The 27,965-nt window shown below is 58.1% G+C and overlaps 1 protein-coding gene across 2 annotated transcripts; it reads right to left on the reverse strand.

The window, feature by feature from the left end:
* Position 1: 1 nt before the first annotated feature.
* On the reverse strand, positions 2 to 25,072 carry DHX34 (DExH-box helicase 34). 2 transcript variants are annotated; one of them, XM_019819293.3, is made up of 17 exons: positions 24,926 to 25,072; positions 19,423 to 20,351; positions 17,871 to 18,182; positions 16,179 to 16,433; positions 15,003 to 15,105; positions 13,579 to 13,796; positions 11,434 to 11,608; positions 9,540 to 9,733; positions 8,763 to 8,864; positions 7,513 to 7,737; positions 7,125 to 7,298; positions 6,635 to 6,752; positions 4,642 to 4,748; positions 2,270 to 2,560; positions 1,288 to 1,464; positions 919 to 1,057; positions 2 to 254 (listed from the first exon to the last, which is right to left on the reverse strand). In XM_019819293.3, exons 2-17 carry the CDS (start codon positions 20,122 to 20,124, stop codon positions 121 to 123), a joined length of 3,426 nt encoding a protein of 1,141 aa, XP_019674852.3. In that variant the 5' UTR covers positions 20,125 to 20,351; positions 24,926 to 25,072; the 3' UTR covers positions 2 to 120. The 2 variants fall into 2 exon arrangements, with proteins under 2 accessions (XP_019674852.3, XP_019674851.3); XM_019819292.3 differs by lacking the exon at positions 24,926 to 25,072 and adding an exon at positions 24,424 to 24,894.
* Positions 25,073 to 27,965: the final 2,893 nt, after the last annotated feature.

Below are 27,965 nucleotides of genomic sequence, written 5' to 3' on the forward strand. Positions count from 1 at the left end.
GTCAGAGTCAGCACAGGAGACTTTATTCACGTATGCGCACCCCTCCTGGCCGGGCTGGGCCAGACCCTGTGGTTTGGAGCTGAGGCCGCGGGTTCGGGCAGGAGTCCCAGGGTCCCAGGCTCACACGTGCTGCCGCCGGTGCCGCAGAACCTCCGTGGGTGTGAACAGGAAGTCCTTCTGGCAGACCGCGCAGTGGTAGGGCTTCTGCAGGACGGACGCCTTCTGGAGGGGCTCGGGGGCGGCCTCCTCAGCCCCTGAGAGAGGGGGAGGGAGGCTGTGGGGGGGGTGTGTGCTCTGCAGAGCGCTCCCCACCCAAATCCCAGGCACCCGCAGGGCTCAGGCTTCCCCCCACCACCGCCATCCCAGCCTCTGGGGAATCTGGCTCTGCCTCCTGCGGGAAGCCTTCCTCAATTAATACACACACAGGCAAGCCTGAACTCTGTGTCGCACGGGGTGAGTGACTGAGACAGACAGACAGAGCCCTGGGGTGGTGACCATGGGGCCCCTCCGCCCTCTCCCCGACCAGCCCCGTGTGTGGTGCACGCGGCAGACACGGTGTCGGGGTCCGCCCGCTGTGGCATCCCCTGGGGTGACAACAGGGTGGGTGTGGCCGAGACAGAGACAGCTGGACAGAGAAAAGGGCAAGAGACACAGTGGCGAGGGACAGAGGAACAGAAAGAGGCAGACCAGGGTCAGCACCACAGGGACTGAAAAGAGACGGACACAAAGAAATGAGGAAGAGCGTGCCAGACCCTCCCCGTCCCGGGCTCGGGGTCTCTGGGACAAAGCCTGTATGTGGCACCGACCAGGACTACAGTCACCGGTCCCCAGATGTCCAGTGAACGAACGCCTGGGCTCACGGGAAACGGCCGTGGGGCGGGTGGATGGGTGTCCCGGCCCCCCCCCCCCCATCCTCACCTGGGGGACCGTCTTGTGGGGCCTCGGGGCAAGTGTTCTCGTGCGCAATGCGCTCCAAGGGCGTCAGGGGCACGTGCAGGCCGCAGTGGGGGCAGGTCCAGAAGGTGCGGAGACAGTCGCTGTACAGGTCCGTGTCGCTCTGAGGCAGGAAGGCTGCGTCGGGACTCGGCCCCTTGCCCAGCTGGCCGCCACCAGCCTGGGACCCGTCCCGGGGTTGCCCCCACCCCGGGGTTGGCAGGCCTCGTCCTAAAAGCACATCCTTGCACCAAGCGGGGGCGTGGTTGGTGGGGAGGCAGGGACTCCCTTGAATCCCATCTTCGGGGGCTGGGGGGTGGGGCGGGGAGGGGCCAAGGTGGGGTCCACGCTTACCGTGAGGCAGTTGTAGGTGAGGAAGTCAGTGACTGCGTAGCCCCCTTTAGTGGGGTGAGGGGACAAGGCAGAGCTACCAAAGAGGCCAGGAAGACTGGGCATGGCTGTGATGGTCTGGGGTCCCACATAGAGGTTCTGGACTTCCAGCCCCGTGAGCCGCCGGAGGCTGTAGGGGACCTGGGGAAGGAAAGACAGGAAAGAGGGGTGACAGACCCAGGGAGACGTTGTCAGGGCACCTGGATCCAGCCGTACCTGAAATCTGCCCCTGGACGGTTCAGTTACGGGGCCAACTGCTTAGCCCAATCACAACAGGGTCTCAGACACTCTGGACCAGGGGCTTGTCTAAAACATGTCCCGATGCCCCAGGCCCCTCCTGTGCTCCCTGTCACTTGCAGGACCACAGCCAGACCTTCCATCCGGCCACCTTGCCTGTCCTCGCTGGCACATCGGTCTGTTCCCCTCGCCCTGGCTCACTGGGCCTGCGGCACCTCCAGGAAGTCACCCTGGTTCACACCGTCGTCTCCACCCCATCCACACAGGGTAGACTCAGGAGCGATTCGCAACTCCCGGCTTAAGGGGTGGGGAACTGAACCCAAATCCGCTCCGCCCGATTCTTCCCACGCTCCTCTGTGGACGGACAGCTACAGACAGCTTCCCTGCACACCCTTAACCTGCACGTCCTGCACACCCTTAACCGCTAACGAGGGGCAACACACAGAGCGTAAGCCTGTGTTGATGAATTGGGAGGGAGGGACCTGCAGGGGTGAACAGCGGAGCCAGGCTCCTGGGGTCAAATCCGGGCCCCACCCCTTACCAGCTGTGTGACCTTGGGCTCGTCCTCAACTTGTCTGGTTTGGAAACCCGCAAATGTGCGACCCCTTAGCGAGCTAGAAGCCAGGCCTTCTGGACTCCGGATCCCTGCGGCGGGCACCCCTCTGGCCAAGGTGGGGCGTGGCCACCCGGGGGTGGGCGGGGCAGGTACCTTGGAGGCCGTGAACTTCAGCAGCTCCCTGCTCAGGTCGGCCACCTCCTTGCGGGCGACCGGATCCTCCTCCTCCTCCTCTTCTTGGTCCACCTCCGGCCGCCGCTGCTGGGCCTGACGCGCCAGCTGCCGGTCCAGGGCACTTTCCCAGCGGGCACGGAGCCGCACGGAAGCCGCCAGAAGCCGGACGGCACTCTCACTGTCCGCAAGCTGGAGCTCCAGCCAGCCGTCAGCCACCAGGCGCGAGCAGTCACCGTTGGTGTCCACGGACCGGCTGAACAGCAAGAGAGACTGGAAGCGAGAGGACCCGAAGACAGACAGTGGGCGTCCACCCTCGCAGCAAACACATACCGCTCGCCTACTCTGTGCCAGGCCCCCTTCCGGGTTCGGCTGTGAGTGAGACAAGAGTCCCCGCCCCCACGGAGCAGACGGTCTGCTTGGAAAAACCGCCGCACCAAGACCAAAGCGGAAACTGCCATTCGTTCTAAGGAGTCAGGACTGCCATCCCGCGTCGGAGGCAGACGGCTGAGGGAAAGCGCGTCTCCGCTGCGCTGAGCTTACACGCGTGGATGCCTCTGTCCACACTCATCAGCGTACCTGCCGTGTGCACGTGTCATCCTACACGAGCTTTATCCTCAACACATACAAACAGGGGCGGCTGGGTGGCTCAGTCGGTTAAGCGCTCGACTTGGGCTCAGGTCATGATCTCGCAGTCTGTGAGTTCGAGCCCCGTGTCGGGCTCTCTGCTGTCAGCACAGAGCCTGTTTTGGATCCTCTGACCCCAATCTCTCTGCCCCTCCCCCACTCATGCTCGCTCTCTCAAAAATAAATTAGCATTAAGGAAGGAAGGAAGGAAGGAAGGAAGGAAGGAAGGAAGGAAGGAAGGAAGAAAGAAAGAAAAAAGGAAGAAAGAAACCAATCGTACAGAGGAGAGACAATGGCCAGGCAGCATCGCAGCCAGTAAATGTTTGCTTCCTCCCAGAAGTCCGCTAACTGCCACCACTCTGTCCCCTTACCGCTTTGTTCTTTCTTTCTGGCGCGGATAGGAGAATCTGGTGTTATGGTTTCTATTTATTTGTGTTTCTGTTTGTTGTCTGCCTCCCCCACTCATACAGGCGCCCCATGGACACAGGCAGTTTTGCGGATTCTGATCACGACTGAACCCCCAGCACCTAGAACAGTAATCGGCACCTGGTGCGAGGCACTCGCTCAAGAAACGTCTGAGCGAATACACAACTGGGCAGGTCAGAGTCAGCTCTCACGGGGTGGGTGGAAATCGCAGTGCCCACAAAATCTCCTGAGGCTCGGGGAGCCTGAAGGGTTTCTCTCTTCCCTCTACATTCCCTGGGATCGAAGCGAGGGGTCCTGGGAACGGGGACGCCCATCTGGGGGGCACGGGAGGCATCGTCGCGCGGCCCTGGAGCTCTGGCTCGGCCGCCTGCTCGCTGTGTGGCTCAGGCAAGCGACATGCCCCCCTCGCCCCCTGAGCCTCATCTCCCCCATAAAGTGAGAATCACGGCTGGCCTAGAACCACAGGGTGGCACGCAGAACTCACGAGGCGTGGCCGCTAAGGCTAGCAGGACTCTCACTTCCTGGCTGCAGACGCACACACGCACGAACCTATCTGCAACCTAAGCATGTCCTCCGCGGCCACCCCCTCCCGCCTGGATGACTGCAGTCACTTCCCTGCTGGGCTCCCCGCTTCTGCCTGGCAGACTCTGATCCAGCTCTGTCTGAACCTTCCCCCGGGGTGGGGGCTCCAGTCTCCCCTACTTCTCTGACCTCCTCTCTCTGATCCCATCTCCAGCCATTCTCCCCTTCACCAACGCTGGTCCAGCTGTTCCCTGGGCCTGGCGGGTATGTGTGGGCCTCAGGGCCTTTGCACTCGCTGTTCCCTGTAAGACACTCTTCTCCCGAAGCATCCCGTGGCTCCTTCCCTCCCTTCTTCCAGGTCTTGGTGCAATAGCACCTTCTCAGCGAGGCCCACCCTGCTCACCTTTTTTCGTACAACAGCCTGTCCCCCACCCTCACCCCGCCCCTCCCCAATCCCCTTACCCCATTCTTCTCATTTTCCCCAAGTACTTCTCACCCGCTAACATGTAAAGCATGCAATGCTTTACAGTCCTTACTGCCACCCTGCCCTGCCGGGTGTGTGCTCTGGGAGAGCAAGGACTGGGCTCGTCTTGTTCACCGCCGTCAGGCCAGTGCCTTCGACGGCTCCCGACACACGGCAGGCGCTCGGCAAGTATTTATCCAGCACAGGAATGCAGAGCCGGCTGGGGGAAGGCGGCTCTGCAGGCCCATCCCAGCCTCCTGCCCTGGGGACACGGTCATCGAACCCGGGAGCTGGGGCGCGTGGGGCCAGGACGCACCTGGAGCGCGGGGATGCGGACGCAGTTCACCAGGTAGGCCTTGTTGGTCTCCAGCAGGGAGACGAAGGTGAGGAGCTGGTGCCTGCTGCTCAGCTTGTCCTTGTCGTCTGGAATGGTCAGGATGACAGCTCAGGGCGCCCTTGCCACCGGATGTCCCACCCACAGCCCCCCACCCCTGCACTGGCCCGTTCCCCAGGGGCTGCCGGTCCCACCGGGGCATTTACACACCCGTATAAAACACACATTCACGCAGGGCGCCTGGGGGCTCAGCCAGTTAAGTGTCCGACTCTGGACCTTGGCTCAGTCATGATCGCACGGTTCGTGGGATCGAGCCCCGTGTCGGGCCCTGTGGTGACAGTGTGGAGCCCGCTTGGGATTCTCTGTCTCCCTGTTTCTCTCCCCTCTCCTGCTCTGTCTCTCAAAAATAAACAAACTTAAAAAAAAAAAAAGTTTATTTATTTATTTAGAGAAGGAGAGAAAGAGAGCCCAAGCGGGGAGGGGCAGAGACAAGAGGGGAGAGAGAATCCCAAGCAGGCTCCGTGCCGTCAGCGCAGAGCCCAGTGCGGGACTTGAACCCACGAACCGTGAGCTCATGACCTGAGCCAAAACCAAGGGTTGGACGCTTAACTGACTGAGCCACCCAGGAGACCCAAAAATAAACTCTTTAAAAAAATACATAGGCTCATGTGTATAAAGTGTCTGTGACTTATTGGCAAATACTTTGTCGTAATGAATACGACTTTCACTATGCGTTATTCGATGTTAAGAAATACTAGGGTTTTTTTGTTTTTGTTTTTTAAAGAAATACCGTTAATTTCATTAGGAGTGACAGTGGCGTCGTAACACTGCAAAAAATCAGTCATTATTTTAATCATTTCTAAATGGTATGATGTCTGGGATCTGCTGTACAATGCTCCAGCAAAAAGAAAAAAGTGAGGGGCGCCTGGGTGGCGCAGTCGGTTAAGCGGCCGACTTCAGCTCAGGTCCTGATCTCACGGTCCGTGGGTTCGAGCCCCGCATCGGGCTCTGCGCTGACAGCTCAGAGCCTGGAGCCTGTTTCAGATTCTGTGTCTCCCTCTCTCTCTGCCCCTCCCCTGCTCAGGCTCTGTCTCTCTCTGTCTCAAAAATAAATAAACATTTTTAAAAATTTTTTAAAAAGAAAAGAAAAAAGTGAGGTGATGTAGACACAGGTGGCCAGACGGCGCTACAGAGGCTGGATGAAGGTACTGAGGGCTCGTCCTACTCTACCTGTGTGACATCTGGATTTTCAAAATTAAAAATCAAAGGAGAACAACAATGGAGCAGGAAGAGGGTTAAGGGACCAGGGATTTACAAGCAGTTAAAGGCTTAAGAGACAAGTCGCAAATTCTACCTTAGATGCGTCCCGTTCTAACCCTGACCTTTCCAGGTTAGCATGTTGTGATACCGTATGGTACTTTCTTCACAGACAAGGAGAGAGATGGGTTGTGCCCCAGAGTTCACACAGAGCATGCGGCTATACCACGGCCATCGGGAGAGCACACGTTCCACACCGAACGTTCTGGAGGGTCCCCGCCCGGCCTGGCTGAAGCCTCGCTGAGGTGGCTCCTGGGGCTGAATGCCAGAATGCTGTCCCTGTGCCCACAGGGCCTGAGGGAAACCCCTGGGCAGGACTGAGCCGGGAGAACACAGAGCTCAGAGGACAGGTGCCGCCTATTCGCTAAAAGCTCTGGCCTGGGGAGTGGCCTCAGACCCCCATCGGCCACCCCCTCCCCACCCCACCCCTCTGTGGGGAGGGTGGGGCTCAGTGTGGCAGCGGACTCGCTAAGGTCACCCAGCGAGGTCTGGCTCTTGGGACCTCCATGCCTGCAGGTCCTGTGACAACAGCCCCAGCGAAGGCAGAATGTCGGGGGAGAAAGGGGGTAACCCCAGATAGTGAGGGGCACCCTGACGTCACCGTCTCTGCTCCTCACATCCCAAAGGGTCTCCCCCTCACCACCCAGACTCACGGTACCTCGGCTCCCTTCACCGCCCCCGGCCTCTTGCTCCTGCGTGTGCAGAACCTCCGGGCTGCTGGCAAAGACGGAAGTGGGGTGCGGCACGGTGCCCTGCTTGGACTGGGTGTGGAAAATCTGGAGGGGCCAAAGGCAGACGCCAGGTGACAGAGGCCCTCGGACCTACTCTCCACCGCCCAGAACCCTTCTCCCTCCAGCTCTTTGCCAGATTCCCCCATCCGTGTCTCCCCTCGAAGTCCCCTCCTCCAGGAAGCTTTCCCTGACTGCAGCCCAGGCTGGCCAGATACCCCCCCGTGTCCCCCGATCCCGACCGCAAGCACCCTGGGTCACGCGTCCAGGCACAGATCTGCCCCCACACGCTGGCCTGGAGCCCACGAGGGCAGGGCCAGGACTGTTTCCGTATCTCTGAGTCCCCGGCACGGAGCGGGGCAGGGAGGGCCCGCTGAATGACAAAACCCACGTGGGGCCGGCGAGCAAGTGGAGGCCCACCTGGTCCGAGTCCTTGCGGCTGCTGTTGAACGGGTCCGGGACTGCAAGCTGGGGGTAGAGGCCCCGGCCCAGCACCAGCTTGAGCAGGGCCACCTGGTCCCGCGTCAGGTCCTGGGCCGAGGTGGTGGCCGCCTGCAGCTGATCCAGGCTGTGCCGCAGCTTAAACTTCACATCCTGGCGGGAACACGGGGGAAGGCGGGTTCCTGGGGGCCCCATCCCGATACCCACGCGGCTCGTCCAAGGCTACGTGGACCCGAGGGTCCCGCGGGTGGCGGTGGCCCGCTCCCGTCCGCGAGACCCTGGCTCCGGAGGGGAGGGCAGGGCCCCCCTCTGCTGGAGTCCGCCCTGCCTGCCGCCCCAGGCTTCAGAACAGGCCCCCGGCGCCCACCTGGATGTCCACGCTGTCGCCGGCCCCCGGGTCCTCTTCGCTGGAGCAGCCGCCCGGGTCCTCCTGCAGCCGCAGCACCTTGCGCCTGTGTGCCCCGCCCTCCTCGTGCCGGCGCTTCAGCTGGTACAGTGCCCGGCGCTCCCGGCGCTGCCGCAGCCGGCTGTAGCTGTCCCCCGGCTTCGGGGCCTGGGCCCTGGCCAGCAGCCCGTGGTCCTCCAGCAGCTCCTGGGGGCGGCGGGGCCCGGGTGAGCGACGCGGGGCGGGCCGGTGGGCGCTGGACCCAGACGCGGGTTCCGGCCTGGGGCCCGCCACTCGCCGGCCCCTCCGTTTCGGAGGACGCGGACGTCGTGTGCACGCGTGACAGAGAGAGACGAGGACCCCCGCCCTCTGCTACTCTCTCGGGGTCTGCGTGCCCACAAAAGCGGAACCGCTGCTCTGGAAAGCCAGTGATGCTGGCAGATGCTGAGAATGGTCAGAACGTCAGCAGTCCCCAACAGGGGGACTCCTGAAATTGCATGGCAGGCCCCGGTCGGGTGACCACCCGCTCCGGGCCTCGACATGCCCAAGTTCAACCACAAGGAGCGCGTCACGCCGGCGAGTCTTACTTTACTTGACTTTCCCCCGCGGCACCTGCACGCCCACCGAAAGGCACGGCGAGGTGCCCGTGGAACAGTCGCGACACAGGCAGGCTGCGGGACCACGGAGTAAACGTGGCAAAGGCTCGCGTGGCACCTGTGCACCAGGCCCTGTTCTAAACGCTCTACGTGTCTTAACCCACTTAATCCTCACAGGACGGCTGTCATTGTCCCCCTTTCCTCATGACAGTGGAGGCCCTGAGCCGCGTGGCACTGGGATCTGCCGCCGGGACGTCCATGCCGGAGCTGGTGCCCCGCCCATCCCCCCACGCGGCCTCCCAGAGCTCAGCCTACGTGGCAAGCTGGGCCCCACCCCCCGCCCCCCGCTCTAGATGGCCAAGTTCCACACGAGGAGGGAGCGTGTGACCGCCGACCCTGGCCACTTCTCCAGGAAGCCCTCCTGGATTTCTACCCCTTAGACCCGCCCAGGCCACCCCACATCTGAGTGTCTGATGGCGGGGGAGGTGGGGGCGGGGTGCAGGGAGGGACTCTGCTCCATCAGAGAAGAGAGGCTGTGCCGCAGAGCATGCTCACACGCGCTCACTCTGCACCCTTGCCCCGGCCCCGCCAGGTTTGTTGCTGGCCCCCACCCAACCCTCCCCCGGTCCTCCTCACCTTGAACTGGCGCCGTACGTTGGCCATCTCGTACAGCCGATGCTCCTCTATGCACCGGTGGCGGCACCACTTGCGTGAGCTCCTGCTCCGTTCGGATTTCACCTGGTACAGATCAGAAACCAGGGCGTCCGGGCCTATCCAGCTGGGGGAGGGTGCAGGGGCTGACCCACCATTCAGACGCCCCCAGCACAGGCCCAGACACCAGCCCCCTGGGAGAATATGAGGCAGGTGGGAGATCTGTCAGGCCTCCCTCAAGGACATCTGTTCTCCTCCTTCTTCCACTCTCAGCCCCCCCCGCCCCCTCCTACAGGAAGCCCTCCCAGACCACACCAAGTCAGACATCCCCTCTGGGCTCTCTCAGCCCTTTGGACTCCCCATCACAACCCATTCTGAGTGGTCACTGTCTGGGGCCAGGTCTGCCTCCCTGCGCTGACCTGTGAGACCCAGGAGGGCAGGGCCAGGCGGTTTTAGCCACCGCTGGGTCCCCAGCACTGCCCAGCACAGGGCCAGGCCCAGAACAGGGGCTCGGGGTGCACGTGCTGGATATACGGGTGCCACCCAAGGGTGTGGACTTTCTCCAGTCAGCAGTGGGTCTGTTCAGTGTTTTAGAAACCCCAGCCTCCCCTCAAGGCCGGGCCCCACACCCACGGGAATGAGTGGTGGACACGGGGGCCCGTCCAGTCTGCAGAGGGCTCCGTGGCCCTCCCTGGCGTGGAGGGCCTCCCCCAACTCCGTGCAGAATGACACAGACAGGGGTGACCCCGCCCCCGGCTTCACCTGCACCCAGGTGTTGAAGACATTGAAGAGCGTGAAGGGGTCACCGTGGTCACTGTCCAGGGGCCGCCGCGCGGCCGCACCCTCGGGGTTGCTCTGGGCGCTGCGGGTAAAGGGCGACTGGACACTGAGGGCAGCCGCGATGGTGAGCACGGGCTCCGCCAGGTGGAACATGGAACCAAGGATCAGCATCTTCCCTGGGGGGCCGGGGGTGGGAGGTGGGAGGGACCCTGAGCTGAGCCTCCTGGGCCCCGGGACACCCTGCCCCAGCTTCCCTCCACCTTGCCCACAAAGGGCCTTGGGAGCCAGACAGAATCAAGTCCACACGCTGCACTCCACGGTCACATGAGCTTGGGCAAGGCCTCAGTTTCCCCATCTGTAGGTTGGAGGTAACCACAATTCCCACCTCCTGGGGCACGAGGCGGGCACGAAGGGGTGGCTGCTGTTAGTGCCACCGCCTGCCCGGCTCTCCTCCCTACAATGGACTCCCCACCCCCCTTCCTGGCTTTATTTCCCTTCCCGGCACTCCCCGTGCCCCGCCACGGTATCCTTCTCCTCTCTCTAGAACGTGACTCTAACGAGGTGAAAAGCCATTCCTATCGGCCAGCGCTCCTCAGCAGGAACCGAGCCCTTCCCCGGTCTGGCCCCACAGTCAGCGGCCTGCGTATCATGCGTCTGACTCATCCTCACCATTCTCCTTGGCTGCCTTTCTGGAAAGTTCCTGTTGTACGTCTAGCCTCGTAAACTGAAGTTGGGCAATAGGACGAGGCTGTCCCAGAACCCTGTAGCTCTGTCCCTCAGATGAGTCCCTCTATTTCTCTGTGCCTCCGTTTCCCTGTCTGGGAAATGGGCCTAGCCCACCTGCCTGCTGGGAGGATGTAATGTGCTTTTCCTGTGAAACACGCGGAGCTCCGACCGGCACAGAGTGACAACGGTGACTGAGCCGTCGGGGCCGGGACCGCCCAGCACCGGGTCATTGGCGCCTCCTGCCCCACAGGGCTTGGGGACCGACAGTGTCAGCTTGGCTGGGGAGCGCCTCCCAGCTCTGCCAACTGCGTGACCCTGGGTGAGCGAGTGATCAAATCCAGGCTCTATCGTTTGCCTGTTCCGGGCCCCGGAGCGTCTATCTCTGTCCCTGGCCAAGCGTCAACTTCCTCCTCTGTACAGAGGGGGTGACCGGAGGCCCTCCCCTCACCAGGTGAGCATGAAATGACAGAAGGCCCGTAAAGCCTTTCACTGACATACAGCCAATGCTCACAGAATGTTCTTTTTCTTCTCAGATCGGATTCTCCCTGCTCTCGCCCTGTCTCCTTCTACAACAAATAAAAAGAACCACCTTCCCAACCACAAGGGGTCCTCGGGGTCGGTGGCACGCAGCCTGCCATCGCCACCACGGCTCCAGGGTGTGGTACTGGTGGGGGTTTTAACGACATTAACACAGGCAGAGAGTTCTGTCGGGCATCGGGCCTGGAAATGGTGCCACAAACAGTCGTGCTCAGCTGGGAATATTCTGTGGGCCACACAGATCATCTAGAAAGTCTCGAGTCAGGAGAATCAGACCAGAACGCACCTCGGTCAGCGAGCTTCTCAGAAAGGGCAGGGATGACTCAGGAATGAGCAAGAAGAGGCAGAAGGTTTTGACATCCTTACGACACCAAGGGGCGGGGGGGGGGGGGGGCGCCAGGGTGGAGCTGGGGACAGGCTGTGCGGAGGAGAGGTGCCTGTCTGTTGACTGCTGTACCCGCAGCGCCCAGAACGGTCCCCGGCAGGGAGACTTGTGAATGAATGGACGGGGCCCAGTGAGAGAACGGATTTGCCTATGAGTCACCCAGAGAGTGAATGGTCCCTGCAGCCACTCCCGGGGCCCCGTGTGATCACCCCTAAAGGAAGTCCTCACCGATCACCACATCCACCGGAAGCTGGGCCAGCAGAGAGCCGATAGGGGTGAGGGCCTCTGAGCTGTCCAGGGCCCCCTGGTCCCGGAGGTAGAGGATGGCCGTTTCCAGGCTGGCTGGTGGCGGAGGCTCGATGAAGGGGAAGGTTCGCGGGTCCCCCACGCACATGCTTTTCATCTGGAATGACAATCCAGTCCCCCAGGAATGGGGAACTCAGGAGCTGCTATGGAGCACCGGCAGGGGGCTCACGGATCACAAGCCCCTAATACCTTAAAACTCCTAATGTCAAGGCCCATAACACAGAAGCAGGGGAGAAGGACCACTGTCTGTCTGTCTGTCTGTCTGTCTACCCAGCACCTCTTCTCCCAGACCCCGGCCACGGAGCAAGCCACATGACCTAAGCTAGGCCCTTCTTGGTTTCTCAGCCCCTCGACATGGCAACCGGCGAAGGAAGGAGGACGTGATCTGAGCAGGCCCTATCAGGATCCTCCCTGGGATTCTGCCATCCGACGCTGGGAGACAGAAGTCGGGGCATCCTCTCTGGTTGTGAGGGGTCGGTGTGGAAGCCCAGAGCTGCTGGACCATTTTTCCCTGGAGACGAGCCCGAGACAGCGGGTAGAGGAGTCCTTAATCGTTCCTAAGCCAGACCGCGCCCCAGGATGGACACACCACCTCGTGAAATCCCCTTTCCTGCTTCTGGTAGTTTGAGCTGGGTTTCTCTCACTTTGGACCAAAGAACCCTGATTAATTCAGTGGCCCAGAGACTGAAGCACAACACCCACCCGTCGCCGGGTCTGGCGAGGTGTAAACAATCAGCTACTCCCTGGAGCAGATGAAGGAAAGGCTGGCGTGGGGGGCTCACATGGCCGCGAGAGAGCACGGGGAAAGCTCAGAGGGCCCAGGGGCTCGGCCAGCCTCGCCGAGAGGTGACCTACTCTCCTAGGCCTCTTCCAGGGGGAGGCACAAGCTTGGGCCACCCACCCGGCAACCAGCCGGCCTCCCTCCCTCCCTGCTCTTGAAACCTTGATCATGCCTGGGAGAACACCCAATGCTCATTGAAAAGTCCCCTAAATCAGGGGTGCCTGGGGGGCTCAGCCGGCTAAGTGTCTGACTTCAGCTCAGGTCATGATCTCACGGCTCGTGGGTTCGAGCCCCACATCGGGCTGTGTGCTGACAGCTCGGAGCTTGGAACCTGCTTCGGATTCTGTGTCTCCCTCTCTCTTGGCCCCTCCCCTGCTCGTGCCCTGTCTCTCTTCCTCTCAAAAATGAATAAATGTTAAAAAAAATTTTTTTCTTCTTTTGTTTAAATGAGACCCACAGTGTGCTTAGGTGGCTCAGTTGGTTAAGCTTCCGACTTTGGCTCAGGTCACGGTCTCACAGTTCCATGGGTTTGAGCCCCGCGTCGGGCTCTGTGTTGACAGTGTGGATCCTGTTTGAGATTCTCCCTCTCTCTCTCTGCCCCTCCCCTGCTCACACCCTCTCTGTCTTTCTCAAAAATAAATGATAAAATTTAAAAAATGAAATCAAAAAGAGACTATCAGAGTGCATTATGCATAGGAAGAGGGGCTGGTCTGTGCCACTGGCCACTCCCGCCCCGGGGGCCTGCTGGGGAAGCCATCCGCCCTCCCCAGCTCGCTCGGCTTTTCCTCTTCTGCCGGACCACAGAGCCCACACTGGCCAGGCTCTGCTGGGGGGAGGGGTAGCCACAGGACAGAGCGCTAACCAGGGCAGGGCGGGTGGAGGGACCTGGCCCTCAAACCCTCCCACGCTCCCTCGCCGGCTCTGCGGCACTGGCCGCTACGTGAGTGGGCCTGTTGGGCCCAGCAGCCTAATCCAATCAAAGCTAACTGATGAGGTAAGAGTCTGGACAAAATATGCGGAGAAACCCCAGTTTTAAAAGCCATCTCTTGATGGGTTTTCTGTTACAGCTGAAAGCATTCTGATGGAGTCACGAGGTCTCTCCCACGAGCCTGTGGATCTGGGGAACAACCGTCCCCCCGACATGGGATCTGACACTTGGGAAGGATGAGCTTCCCTCTGTGGCCCGGCCAGGCCGGCCCTGCCCTGCTCTGCCCTTCCTGGCCCTGAAATCCTGGGACTGGTCCTGTCCCAGGTCCTCCCGGGCTCCTCCCGGCACCACGCCTCACCTGCAGCACCAGCGCGTCGAGGGCCACCCTCCGAATCTCCGGGACGGGGTAGGGGGCGAAGGCATCGTAGTCCGATTCAGCGTAGAGGCGGAAGCAGACTCCGGGGCCCGTGCGGCCCGCCCGGCCCTTCCGCTGCTCGGCACTGGCCTGGCTGATCCAGAATTCCTGCAGCCGCTGCAACTTGGCCTGTGGGTCATAGCCCATCTCCTTCACCTTCCCTGGGCGGGGACAGACGGGACACCGTGGGCAGCGGCCACGCGGGCCCGCCGCCTCTCCGCTCACTCCCGGACACCCCGGCTTCCTCCTTTATTCCATTAACGCCAACCAGGAGCTCATTCTGGCCTTGACCCTGACGTGTTGTTGATCTATTCTTTCATGTCCTCATTCACACATCTCTTACTTTCGCAGCCTCTGTGTGCTCGGGAGCCCGGCCATCCAACCGTTAGTATTAAGCTCCTGCTACGAGCCGGGCACTGTTCTGGGCGCAGCTGTGAACAAAGTCCCTGGGCTCACGGGGCCGAACAGGACACAGTTCATCAATTCGAAGACTGACTTTTCCCACTTTCTCTGTCTCTGAAAGTGGGACGCACCTTAAAAGCAACGGCATGTCAATGTTTAACGAACGTTTTTAGGGGCGCCTGGGTGGCTCAGCCAGTTGAGCGTCCGACTCTTGATTTCGGCTCAGGTCATGATCTCACGGTTCGTGGGTTCAAGCCTAGCGCTGGGCTCTGTGCTGACAGCACAGAGCCCTCTTGGGATTCTCTCTCCCTCTCTCTCTCTCTGCCCCTCCCCTGCTCGCACTCGAGCAGTCTTTCTCAAGAATAAATAAACGTTGAAAAATGTTCTTAAATGTTTAAATTCTAATCCTTACAACCCAAAGGAGGCTCTGCTATTATTGCATATTTTACAAACAAGCAAACTGACTTAGTGTCAGTGACACAACCTTGGTCACACAGCCAGGCTGGCTTCAGTGTCTCCTCACTGCTATGCTACTCTGACTTCCCAGAGAACAGTCCAGTTGGGAAGACAGAAAATAAATAGATCAACAGGCATAAAATATAATGCCCATACTCTGAAGAAAATCAAGGCCTTGCAGGGGAAGCAACAGCGGCAGGAGGAAAGGGAGATCACAGAAGTGGACAAGGTGCACCTCTCTGATGGGGAGACATTCACGCAGGCCCTGCAATGAGGAGGAAGTGAGCCTTGCAGATATGTGGAGAAAGATGGCTCTCGGCAGAGACGACAGTAAGTGCAAAGGCCCCGAGGCAGGGACAAGTTTGGAACGTCTGAGAAGATTACGATGTTACCACTGCCCCACAGCCCACTCCCTGCTTTGATCTGGAGGTCCCTCGCCACCTTTGCACGTCTCCAAACCCCACACTTCTCTCTAGGGCCCAGGGACGGTGGCAGGGAGCAGCCCTTACCAGAATCTACTACGAAGCGGATCCCATCAATGGTGACTGAGGTCTCAGCGATGTTGGTGGAGAGGATGCATTTCCGAACCCCAGGGGGGGCCACATCGAACACCTGCGGGAAAGGCGAGGAGGTGACATCCCAGACCAGCTCAGCTCTTCCTGACCCGCGTGTCCAGGGGCCTCTTGACACCTCCCGGTTGGGCCCACGGGCACTTCACACCCACCTACAACATCTAAAGTAGCCTCGGAAGCAGGGAAGGCCTCCCTCCTCCCCGAGTCTCCACCGCCCACGTGGGTCAGAAAGCGAGGCTGTCCTGGCTCCCCTTCTCCAACCCCCCTCCAGCCACACCTGCACATCGCCAGCATTTCTGAAATCCAATCCCCTCTCCCCAAACCCGCAGCACTGCCCTGGCCCAGGCCCTTCTTTCCCACCCAGGTCCTGCTCCGGCCTCCTCCCCGGTCTCTGATCATATAGAGCAGACGGATCTGCTAAAGCAAACCGGAGTTGCTCCCCACCTTGCTCAGAACCCTCCCATGGCTCCCGGGTGCACTCAGGGCAAAGCCCAGGCACCACGCTGGGTCTTCCGGGCCCTGGGGTCTAGGCCTGCCCGCATCTCAGTCCCAACCAGCCTGCCTTCCCCATCACAGCCTGGACCCCCGCCACCCTGCAGGTGGTCTCGCAGCAGCCCTGCCTTTCCCTCACCCACCACAGGCCCTTTGCACAAGTCCTTCTCTTGGGCCCAAGGGACAGTCAAGCACGGTAGTCAAGAGAGGTCAGCAACCAGGTAGGCCTGGGGGCCAGATCCAGCCTCCGGCCTGTTTTTGTAAGTCAAGTGTTAACACAGCACAGCCTCGCCTGCAGTCTACGGCTGCTTTCCTTCTCTAGTGGTGGAACTGAGTGTCTGTGCCAGAGATGAAACTCTACGCCCCCGCCCCAGACTGTCTTCCTCCCTCTTCTACCCCAAATCCTCCCGGTCTTCCCAAGCTCAGCTCCGGTGCCTCCCATGGAAGCTCACCCTGGCACATACTCCCCGCCCGCCCCCACGAAAGACGCGAGCAGCGCCCTCTGTGGCCCGCAGCCCAGCAATGGTGGAATCACATCCCCGACACCCTCCTCCTCGCCACCCCCACCCCCCCCCCCCCCCGCCAGAGTCAGACCCCACCCGGCCCGGCCACACGGGGTACCTTGTCCTGGTCGGCCACGGAGAGGGCGCTGTGCAGCGGCAGAACCACCCAGCGCTGGGTGCGGCTGGCATAGGCCTGGGCCGCCTCGAGCACCGCGCTGATCTCCGCCATGCCGCTCAGGAAGACCAGGAGGTCGCCCCGCTCCTCCGGCGGGTACTTATTGTCGATGGCCTCCAGCACCCTCAGGAAAGGCCGAGGGTCCAGCTTCTCCGACTTGGACGCCGGCGGCTCGGCCTCCTGTGGCTGGTACACGACCTGCAGGGAGACGGCCCCGGGGCAGGGGGGCACCCGGTCACCCGCACGGCAAGGGCCGACCGTGGGCCGCCGGGGAAGGCGTGGATCGGTCAGGGGGCAGGCCGCACCCCCAAACGGGTCAGTTTGAGGATGCCATAAAAGGACGAAGTACCAAGGTAACCAGAAAGCTTCCGGGTGCTGGTCATGACATCCACGTTACCTGATTTGGGAAAATCAACTGAGCTTTACGCATGGTGTGTATGTACCGTGTCTGGAGAGCAACTTCCACAGCATCAGAATTTCAAAGGGTGGAGCCAGGATCAAAACCCTAGATGGGGGCGCCTGGGTGGCTCAGTCGGTGAAGCGTCCAACTTCAGCTCAGGTCGTGATCTCATGGTCTGCGGGTTCGAGCCCCGGGTTGGCCTCTGTGCTGACAGCTCAGAGCCTGGCGCCTGCTTCCGATTCTGTGCGTCTCCCTCTCTCTGCCCCCTCCCCCTTGTGCTCTCTCTCTCCCTCAAAAAATAAACACTAAAAAATTTTAAAACACTAGAAAAATCACTTCCTGGAAAGCATCCTCGCTCTATTTTTATGGCTGCTGGGAAGACAGACAGATGGGCATTTAGAACCCGAAACCACCATGTCCTTGTGCTAAGAACTCTAGAGCTCTCGCTAATTCTTGGCCAACGGTGCAGGAGGAAGGAGTGACTACCAAAGCACAAAACAGACAGCGGGTGCAGACCATCTTGAAGGGCCGACGGGAAGCCGGATGCCAGAAGGGAGGCGTTCCGTGAGTGCCACCCACACGGGTCCCCTTCTGGGCAAGACAGAAAGGCGGGAAGGGAAAAGGGATCTGGAAGAGCTAACAGAGGCTGTCTGCGTCTGTGAGCACGCTCTCCGTCTCTGAGCCTCGGTTCTACCCTCACGGGCAGAAGCCCCTGGCGCAGGACTCCCGGGGCTGCGGTCAGGGGCCCCTGGGGCCACGGGGACGACCCACACTCGACCCACGTCAGCTGTGACCATCTTCCCTATGACTGCCGACGAGACCCGTCCGCGAGCCCCAGCCAAAAGGCCGAGCCAAGGGGTCAAAGTTCAGGGCGGAAGTTGCTGCTGGGAGATGGAGAAAATCCGGCCGTGAGATGGCAGGGCAGGAGGAGAGAGGAGCCCGGGTCCCCGCACGACCGCATGGAACAGAGCTGCCCGCCGGCCTGGACCAGCAGGACTGTCACAGGAGAGGAACGAACACCGATCTTTACACTTCCAGGTCTCCTGCAGCAAAGCCCTGAGCACCTACACAGCACATTGGAAGTGCTCAGAAAATAGGAGCTTTAAGGGAGAGAGGGCGAGCAAGACCGTCCTTATCTGAGAGATGGGAGTCTGCGCAGGCCAGGGGAGAAGGGACGTGTCCGGCTTGGCCAGAGACCAGGTGGGAGGCCCGGGGGGTGTGGGGGCAGCACTGACCGTGATGGGGAACAGCCTCCCGGGCACCTGCACCACGGGGGCCCCGCCGAAGTAGCTGGAGAAGAGCGAGATGTTGATGGTGGCCGACATGAGGATGACCTTGAGGTCAGGCCGCTCGGGCAGCAGGCGCCGGAGAACACCCAGCAGGAAGTCGTTGTGCAGGTGGCGTTCGTGGACTTCGTCCACGATCAGGACCTGGTACTGGGGCAGGCGGGGCTCCCGCTGGATCTGCCTCAGGAGCAGCCCCACCGTCAGGAACACGATCTTGGTGGCTGCCGTCCGTGTGCTCTCAAAGCGGATCTGGTAGCCGACCTGGGGGCGGGAGCGGTGATCAGGAGAGGAGCCCAGACCTGGGGACCAGCCCCTCGCCGGCTTACACCCGCCCCCGATCCGACCCTGGAGCCCCACACGCTGGGGTTTGGATCCCACCTCTGCCACTTAGCGCCACCGACCTTGAGAGCGCAGTTCCGTCCCTCAGAGACATTTTGTCCCCGAGATGCTGCGAGAACAGTATGTGCTGTGCACATATTTGGCACACGGCCGGACGTGCAACTAACTGGTCGACTGTAATGGTGACAGTTCACCTTTCAAGGAGTCCTCACTCTGCCCGGAACTACTTGAAACGCCGGACGTGTTTCACACAGCCACCACAAGCAGCAAGACCCACTCTTCTCACCTCACCGATGGGGAAACTGAGGTCACGCATCCAAGGCAAAACACAGTTTAAAAGCGGTACTGAGGGGAAATGATCTTTGTGTGTATGTGTGTGTGTTAATATTTTATTTTTTTTGAGAGACAGTGTGAGCAGGGGAGGGGCGGGGGGGGGGGAGGGGAGACACAGAATCCAAAATGGGTTCCAGGCTCAGAGCTGTCAGCAACGAGCCCAACTCCGGGCTCGAACCCACGAACCGTGAGATCATGACCTGAGCCAAAGTCAGACGCTTAACCACTGAGCCACCCAGGGGCCCCGTAAGAGGAAATGATCTTAACCCCTACCTCACATCACACATCTGCATGTGTGTGCGCATAACACACACACAATCAATTTCTGATAAGTTACGGTTTTAAACGTAAACATCTTTAAGTAAAAATATAGGATGTCTTTCTGGCCTTAAAGTAGTAATATTCCTGAAACAGAACCCAAAGAGTGCCAACCGCGAAAAGAAAAGGACAGGGGTGCCTGGCTGGCTCAGTTGATAGAGAGTGTGACTCTTGATCTTGGGGCTGTGAGTTCAAGCCCCAGGCTGGGTGTGTGGGGCCTACTTAAAAAATAAAAATAAAAATGACAGAGATGCCTAGGTGGCTCAGTCAGTTGAGCATTTGATTTGGTTTCGGATCAGGTCGTGATCTTGCAGCCTATGGGTTCAAACCCCACATTAGGCTCTGTGCTAATCAACTTCTACAAGAATCAATTTCTAGAAGAATCACCGCTAAGTCAGAGAGTATCATTGCTAAGTGCTCTGGGAACTTTTATCGCTACTGCCCTAAGGGCCACACCCTGCGCCTCGGGGTCACACTGGAAAGGCCGGAGAGCTGCTTAAGTCCCACTCACCCGTGAGCCATACTGACTGAGGCTCTCGAAGCTGACGCGCTTGGCCAGGGAGATGCAGGCGATACGCCGGGGCTGCGTGCATGCCACGTGACTGAAGCCGGCGGCCAGCAGGTACTGGGGCACCTGGGTGGACTTGCCACAGCCCGTGTCACCCGCCACCACCACCACCTGGTGTTCCTTCAGTGTCTGCAGGATGCGGGTCCCGTACTGGGCGATGGGGAGGGCCGCCCGTTCCCTCTGCAGTCTGGCCAGTCGTCCAAACGCCTGCTTCTGGCCAAAGTCCAGGTAGTGCAGAAGGGCTCGGCGGAACTCGGACACCTTCTCCGGGGGCTGTCTGTCCAGCCCCCGAGAGCCCCGGGCGTCGGGGCCCCGGACCGAGAGGTTGATGCGGTAACGGGGGTCGTAAGCGCGAGGCAGGTCGGCCAGCGCCGGGATGCTGTGCTTGGGACGCCCAGGGTCCTTGTCCCCCTTCCTGGTGCTCTTGAGGTTCTGGAATCTCTGTAAGCGTTCAAAGAAGGTCCAGAACTTCTTGCGCTCCTCAGAACCCTGGGGTATATAATCCTCATCACGGAAAAAGGCGTCCTCGAAGAGGCGACGGGTCTCCGGACAATTCCAGTCCCATTTCTCAGGGGCGTCCTCCTCACTGGGATCCCAGTGTCGGCCTCGGTCATCCCCGCCCTCCTTCGTTCTGGGAGGAGGCATGTGGTGGGCAGTCGCGACGCGGTCTCGAAGCTGCAGTGCGAGCCCAGTGCCCGCGAGGAGGAACCACCTTCTCTTCAAAAAGCCAATTTTGCTCCTCACTGTGGCACAGGATGATGACAGGCAATGGGCCCCGGGTCCAACTGGTGACACACAGGGCACCTCACGACTCCTGCGGCGATCTGTGCGACAGACACAAGTCCATCCTGGGTCTTCCAGGCCCTGCGCACCTGGAGGAGAGAACAGAAGACACTCATTTGTCTTTCGAAGCAATTCCTGAAAGGCTGCGGTTTTGTAAGCACGGGACGAGGAGGATGGATGGTAAGGAGTAAGGTCACCCTGAGCCCTCACACGTGGTCATGGTCACATACGGCAGACATTTCACCAGACAATCCAGTGACCGGGTTGTGGGAGCCCAAAGGAGCTGCCTGACCATGTCTGGGAGTCAGGGAAGGGTCCCCAGAGACGTCTGACCTGAAACCTGAAGGACTGTAGGCCATGGGACCGTCACGAGAGGCAGTAACACAAGAAAGCTGGGGTATAATGGAAACAGTATGACAAGACTTCTTTTCTTAATATTTATTTTGTGGGGGGCGAGAAGGAGAGAGTGTGAGCCTGAGGGGGGAGGGGAAGAAAAAGAGGGGGACAGAGAGGATCTGAAGGAGGCTCTGTGCTGACAGCCGCCAGCCTGATGTGGGGCTCGAACTCACCAACCATGAGATCATGACCTGAGCTGAAGTCGGAAGCTCAACTGACTGAGCCACCCAGGCGCCCCTAGGCAAGAGCTCTGAGAACCCCTACTGATTGCGCAAGCAACAAAGGTCTGGCCAGTCATGGGCCCCTACTCATCCTTTACCCGTTGACTGCTGCGAGGTGTGGACATGTAGTCCGGGGAGAGCCAATCACGGCCTTTCTCTGGAATTTACGCTAGGTTGCCAGGAGAGAAAAGCCCTCGTGTTATCTATCTGCTTTCCCAGAAACCCATCCTAGAGAAAAGCCTGCGCGTGGGCAAAGCACGCACCAGGACGGCCGCTGAGCAACTACCAAAACAGAGGTGGAAGGGGGAGAGGGGAGAAGGTTGGCAGCATCATTTAGTGCTGGAGACCTAGTTCCCAGCTACACAAGAAAATGTCTTCGCTCCAAGTTGGTTTTCTGACTCTCAGCTGCCTAAGTCCTAACAATACACAGCATATCCTCGTATGTACGATATTCTGTATGTCCATCCCTCAGATTCTTATCGTTTATGACCTTCAACGGATTCAGAGGCTCTGAAGCCTCCTAGGTACAGGCTTTGGAGTCAGGCAGATCCGGGTTTGAATCTCTGCTGCATCATTAGATGTGTCACCACTGGCAAATTAACTTGCGGGGCTGTTTTCTTCGTCTATAAAATGAGGATAATGCCGTCTTCCCGACATCGTAGCACTGATTGCCCGGCCAGGCACGGAGGAGCGAAATAGTAACTAGAATTCGAGTCCAGTCTTTCTCGCCGTGATGACTAACAAGGGTAAAACAGCAACAACCAGGGGCCTATAACCTGGGAAACTACACTCGAGGCCACATCCCACCTTCGTATGGAATCAGCAATGCCTTCACCTACTCTTCAGTCTCTTGGGGCCATCGTGGAACAGATTCCACCTCTGCAGTCTCGTGGGGGCACTTAGGTCACCCATGGGAGTTATTAGGGCCAGAAGGGGGTTTCCACTGAGGAAGCACTTGTGAGCTGGCAGAGTGGTGCCCCGCGGGAACAGGAGCCTGTGCACCCTGTTTTCTGGTAAACGCCCGGGCTGGGTGGTGCTAGAGTGGGAATGCAAGTTGTAGAGGAGGTAGTCAGAGGAAAAGGCCTTGGAAGGCTGCTGACACTGAGCCCGTGATCCTCAGAAAAGGACAGGGAATGAAACGGAGCGCGTTCCCCCGAGGCTGCAAACTGCCTGTGTGCACATGGGCCCAACAGAGCGCAAACCATGGCTCTCAAGCAGTCTCTTCTCAGCCGATGGAGCAGGTGACTCTTGATTTCGGGGTTGTGAGTTCAAGCCCCACATTGGGTGGAGAGATTGCTTAAAAATAGTATCTTAGGGGCGCCTGGGTGGCGCAGTCGGTTAAGCGTCCGACTTCAGCCAGGTCACGATCTCGCGGTCCGTGAGTTCGAGCCCCGCGTTGGGCTCTGGGCTGATGGCTCAGAGCCTGGAGCCTGTTTCCGATTCTGTGTCTCCCTCTCTCTCTGCCCCTCCCCCGTTCATGCTCTGTCCCTCTCTGTCTCCAAAATAAATAAACGTTAAAAAAAAAAAATAGTATCTTAAAAAAAAACAAAGGAATCTTAGGCTAGCTTGTAGACTTCTTGGATCCTCTGGCTGCTCTTAACTGTGTCTCTGACCATCTCTGGGCCTCTTGACAATGGCTTTCAGGGGCCTTCTCTGCTTCCCTCGTTCTCCCCTCTCTGGCTGTCCATCCTCATGTCTCAGCCTGTCTCTTCCAGCTCACCATGCTCAGCCCTCTTCCTCCGTTTTTTTTTTTTTTTTAATAATTTTTTAGGGGCACCTGGGTGGCTCAGTCGGTTAAGCGTCCGACTTCGGCTCAGGTCATGATCTCACGGTTCATGAGTTCAAGCCCCGCGTCGGGCTCTGTGCTGACAGCTCAGGGCCTGGAGCCTGTTTCAGATTCTGTGTCTCCCTCTCTCTCTCTGCCCCTCCCCCGTTCATGCTCTGTCTCTCTCTGTCTCAAAAATAAACGTTAAAAAAATTTTTTTTAAATAATAAAAAATAATTCTGTAAAGTTTTATTTATTTTTGAAAGACAGAGTGCGAATGGGGGAAGGGCAGAGAGAGGGAGACACAGAATCCAAAGCAGGTTCCAGGCTCCGAGCTGTCAGCACAGAGCCCGATGTGGGGCTTGAACTCGCGAACTGTGAGATCATGACGTGAGCCGAAGTCGGACGCTTAACCGACGGAGCCACCCAGGCACCCTCTTCCTCTGTTTCAAAGTCTGGTCCCGTCTCTCGTTTCTCTGATTTTCTGGTCTGACATTCTCCCCAACCGTCTTTCTCCATTTGACCCTCTCCATCCCTCCATCTGCCTTTCTCGTTTGCTCCTTGTCGTCAGCTCTGATGCTCCGTTTTTGTCTCTCTCCGGTTCCCATCACGTCTCTCCCTCCATCACGACTATCTCTTCATCTCCATGTCTCCACCTAATATTTTGCCTCCCAGTTGTCTGGCGCTTCAACAAGTTAGCACTCGCTCCCCTATCAGGTACCATTCTAAATCACCTGCGTATACGTACACGGGCAACCACAAGCATCCGCGCACCTACACTTCCCTCACAACGTTAAGAAGGTGCTATCGCCACTCCCCGTTGTACCGAACCAAAGATGGTCAAGTACGTCGTGCGACAGGGAATTCAAATCTAGGGAGTCAGGCTCCCATGTACTCCTCTTCATCTCCGCGGTGTGATTCTCCATCATCTGGCTTTATGTCTCCATTTTTAACCATGACGCGGTCTCTCCAGTTCTGTTTAACCATGACGCGGTCGTTCCAGTTCTGTTTGCACTCTAGTCTTCCAGGGGAACCAGCTCTCCATCGCGTCCCATTTCTCCACCCCCCTGATGGCTCCCTTTGAGGGTCTGGCCTCATTAGGGCGGCCGTCTCACTCACTTCCCCTCTCTCAGTGCCTCTGCCAGCTCTTGGCCAGTTTCTAGTTCCACTGCTTCCATCTCTATATCAGTCTCTCCCCATGACTCAGTCTTGTGAATTAACGAAGAGACATCTCACTGCGATGGAGCTGGGAGGCCCCAAGAACGGGGGAGCTCTCCGGTGGTACCACGCGAGGTCAATCACTTGGAAGAATTGTCAAGCATAGGCTCCGAGAGAATGGTGGACAGCAAAGAATCATCAAATACCGGCCGCCACGGGGGAGGAGGTTCAGGGTCAGTGGCATCTCCTTCAAGAAATCCACCGCCGCACCGGCACCTGGGTGGCTCAGAGGGTTCAGCGACCGACTCTTGATTTCCACTCAGGTCATGATCGCAGGGTCAAGGGATAGAGCCCCGTGAGTCTCTCTCTCCCTCTGTCCCCTCCCCGCTTCCGCTCTCGCTCTCTCGAATTTTTTTAATGCTTTAAAACTTTTTTAAAAAGAAACCCACCACCACAGCAACTCAAGGAGAAACCATCATCGCCCTGAATTCTTGCTTTCTCCAAGGCAAAGGACTTTCATTCAAAACCACCCCTCCCCACTTCGCCCCTCTTCTCCATGGTTTTTGCTATAGCCGGCCTGTCCCAAATTGCAACTCTCCGTTATCCCCAAGTAAAACCCACCTTGGCTGCCAAGATAACTTTTATTTTGAAGGCCAACAAGCGTCTTGCTCCTCCGTGGGAACTGCCCGCCTCCTGAGCCTCTGTTCACCAATTTCCACGCCCATCTTCCTACTCTCCTCCCCCCCCCAAGTTCACGGTGCCACCACATTTTCTCTGCAGTCTCCGCGAGGCGCTCTGGGGGACCCCATCAGCTCCTCGCGCCTCCCCCCCGCCGCCATTAGTCCAGTTTCCGGCTTCCGTCCTCTCTTAACCTCCCCGCCTCTCGGTCCCTCAGCTTCTCCAAGCTTCTTTTCGCGACTCCCATTTCTTCCAGTCTCGCGCCTCTCCGGGGCCCAGGCACTGCCGGGGCGCGCAGGCTCCATCTCCGTCCGCTTCTCCCGGCCTCTCTGGCTCCTCCAACACACTTCCTCATCTTGGGATTTCCCTCCCGACCCCTCGGCTCGCTCCCCAGCTCCCCAACCTGCTCCGACCCGCGCCACCGCCGCCGCCCCACCCCCCTCACCTCACAACCGCCGCAGCCGCTCCAACTTCCGGTCCCCAGCGTCCCCCACGCGCCCAAAGCCGGCTCTGCGCCTGCGCACGCCACCTCCCCTCGCGGCCCGGCCCCACCCCGCCGCGGGCCGAGGAGCCGGCGCGCCCCCGGGAGCGTCCGAAAACCCACTCTGCGCCTGCGCACAGCACGCGCGGGCTCCGCCTCTCTGCAAGTGGAGCCGGGAGTGACGCTGCGCCCTCTAGGGACGGGGGGCAGCACTGCGGCGGAAACTCGGAAGCGCCTTCTCCCCCCGCGCACGCTACCCTCCCCCTGACTGTCACTTGCGCCCGGGACGCCCCGACGCCCCGGGGAGAATGCTAGCAGGAGCCCAGACGCTATGAAACCGCTCCCGTGATTGAGTCACTACGATTCATAATTATTAATGCAAGATTCTGTTAACGCAAAATTCACCCTAGCAATTCACTAATAAATAATTCAGCTCCACTCCCCAGCCTCTTGAAGGCAGGGGCCGTTCCAGCTGTGGAGGTCCCATGTCCTCCAGCGTCCACCACAAGGATCAGAGAGTCGGTAAATGTTTGTTGACTAGTCCTAGGTGCCCCAGTCATTGCGGGTCTGAGCCTCAGTTTCCCTATTTATAACATGAGGATAATACCTCCTTTTCAAGACCGTTGGGGAAAGTAAGCGAAAGTGTATACATAAGGTAATACATTGGTTTTTTTTCCCTACTGTACCTAGTAGGCCTTCAATAAATGTTAGAGCTTTCATTTTTATTGTATTCTCCTACCATTCCCCTTTTTCCTTAAGATGATACTGCCATTGAGAAGCTACGGCCTTCAGTTCTAGACCCAGTTCTAGGCACTGAGCATACAGCAGCGGACGAGACAGATAAAGTCCCTCCTCCCCCGGAACTCCGGTTTTAGTAGGGGAAACAGACACATAAGTGAAAAGAATTGCCAAGAAGCACTGTCACGCTCTTTGGAGAAAAACAAAGCAGAAAAGGAGCAAGGAGTGTTATCATTTTAAGTAGCATGATCAAAGAGGACAGCTCCAAGGAAGCAGCATTTGAGCAGAGAGTCGAAAGACGTGAGGCAGCAAGCCACGGAGCCCCCTGGAGGTAAAGGAAATAGAAACCGCAGAGACTTCCATGGCAACAAAACTGGTCGTTCCAAGGTCAGCAAGCAGGCCTGTGTGGAGGGGGAAATAGCAGGGAATGAGGTAAGGAAAGAAGGCAGATAGATCAGATACACTCTGGTGAGGATTTTGGCTTCTCATCTGAGTGAGATGGGAGCCATGGGAGGAGTTTGAGCAGAGGAGGGACCTGAGGCATGATCTGACTTAGATTTTAATTGAATCCTCTGGCTCAGTGTGTGAGAAACAGACTGCAGGGTACCCAGATGAGGAAAGAGGACCGGGGAGGCCACTGATACAATCAAGGGAGAGATTGCAGACCAGGATGATGGCAGAGAAGATGGCAAGAAGTAATCGCGTTCTGTGGATATCTTAAGGTAGAACAAGGCGTCAAGGATGACTCCAACGTTTTTGGCTTGAGTGCCTGCAAATACGGAGTTGCCATCAGGAAAATAGGAGGGGAGGGCTCAGAGAGAAAACCCCAGAGTTTCACTGTGAGTGAATTAGTCAGTTACGGGTTGGACACCAAGGTGGATGCCATTACAAATACAAACCTTCGGAAAACAATGTGAACACAGAGAGGCCCGTTCATCTGTCATTATCAAAAGAAGGGGAAGAAACTGACTAAGCACTTCTTGAAATTTACAAAAGCGAACAATTTATTTTTAAAGAAAAATGGGAGGGAGTAAAAATACAAAGTCAAGATGTGAGTCACAAACTACCAACACGAGGAACAAGTAGAAAACTTGAAACTAGTTCTATTGGGACCCGGCCCATCAGAAACAAGGAAATCAACACGTTCCAAGAACGAACAAAATTAAAAACAGAAAAGGGGAAGTTGCAACAAACAAAAAGCAAGATTACTTTTAACGACCCGGTTTCACAGAAATACCTTTGAAGGCTTACATGAAGTTTATTCTTCTTTCAAAAAAAAGTAAGGCTGATGCAGTGATAAATGACGACAAATTTCAAAAGCCACAAAAGTCTTTTGATAAACATACCAAAGAAGAGCTCTCCTAAATGGCACCTGGTCCCAGTGGACTGACAGCAGGGTTTCCCCTGACTTTTCATGATGCTCTATAAATTGTCTCAGGACGTAATTCATTCTACGAGGGAATGTTGGTCTTAATAACTCATGCGTGTCAATTCTGAATGAAACGCCAGGAATAAAATAGGTACTGTTGAGGACCTACTATGTATCCCTGTAGCAGATAGAGAAAAAAGATAGCAAGAAAGAGAACTTCATCGCATTGAGGAGCTCACGGTCTAGTTCGAAAACAGGGTGTAGACCAAGATTGTTTTGATGTTGCTAAGACCTGGGATGGGGGGAGGAGAGACAGGAATAAAATTAGCGCACTGGTTGCCTGTGGGGAGTTGACGGTTTGCCTGAGAACTTGTGTTCTAGAAACTCAAGTCAGAGAAGAGAACACTACGCCCTCCTTGGGAGGGGAATGGATCAGGGAGGGTTCCCCAGAGACAGTGTCATTTGAAGGAAAATTTCTGAGCGTGGGCCCTGGAGTCAAGGGAACGTGGGGTCAAATCGCAGCTCTGTAATCTCCTTGCCGTGTGACGTTGGGCAAACGACCTCCGCTCCCTGAGCCTCATCTTATAAAATGAAGCATCTCTCGTTCCTTCCCTGTGTTGTTGATGGAATTACCCTAAAGGAGAAACTATGTGTAAGATGCTGTCCTGGAGGAAAGACTCTATATCCAGGTGCCACTACCATGTGACTTAAAAGATGTAAGCAGGTGAGATTCTCCAGGGGCCCTTCCCAATAGAACTTTCTGCAGTGGTGGAAGGGTTCTGTATCTGCATGACCCGATATGGTAGCCACCAGCGACACGTGGCTATCTATCGAAGCTAGTGCAACTGAGAAACTAAATGTTGCATTTGAATTCATTTGAATTTGAGTAAGATTGGG

Source organism: Felis catus, chromosome E2 (genome assembly GCF_018350175.1).
Source record: "Felis catus isolate Fca126 chromosome E2, F.catus_Fca126_mat1.0, whole genome shotgun sequence".
In the NCBI taxonomy this organism is placed as follows: Eukaryota; Metazoa; Chordata; class Mammalia; order Carnivora; family Felidae; genus Felis; species Felis catus.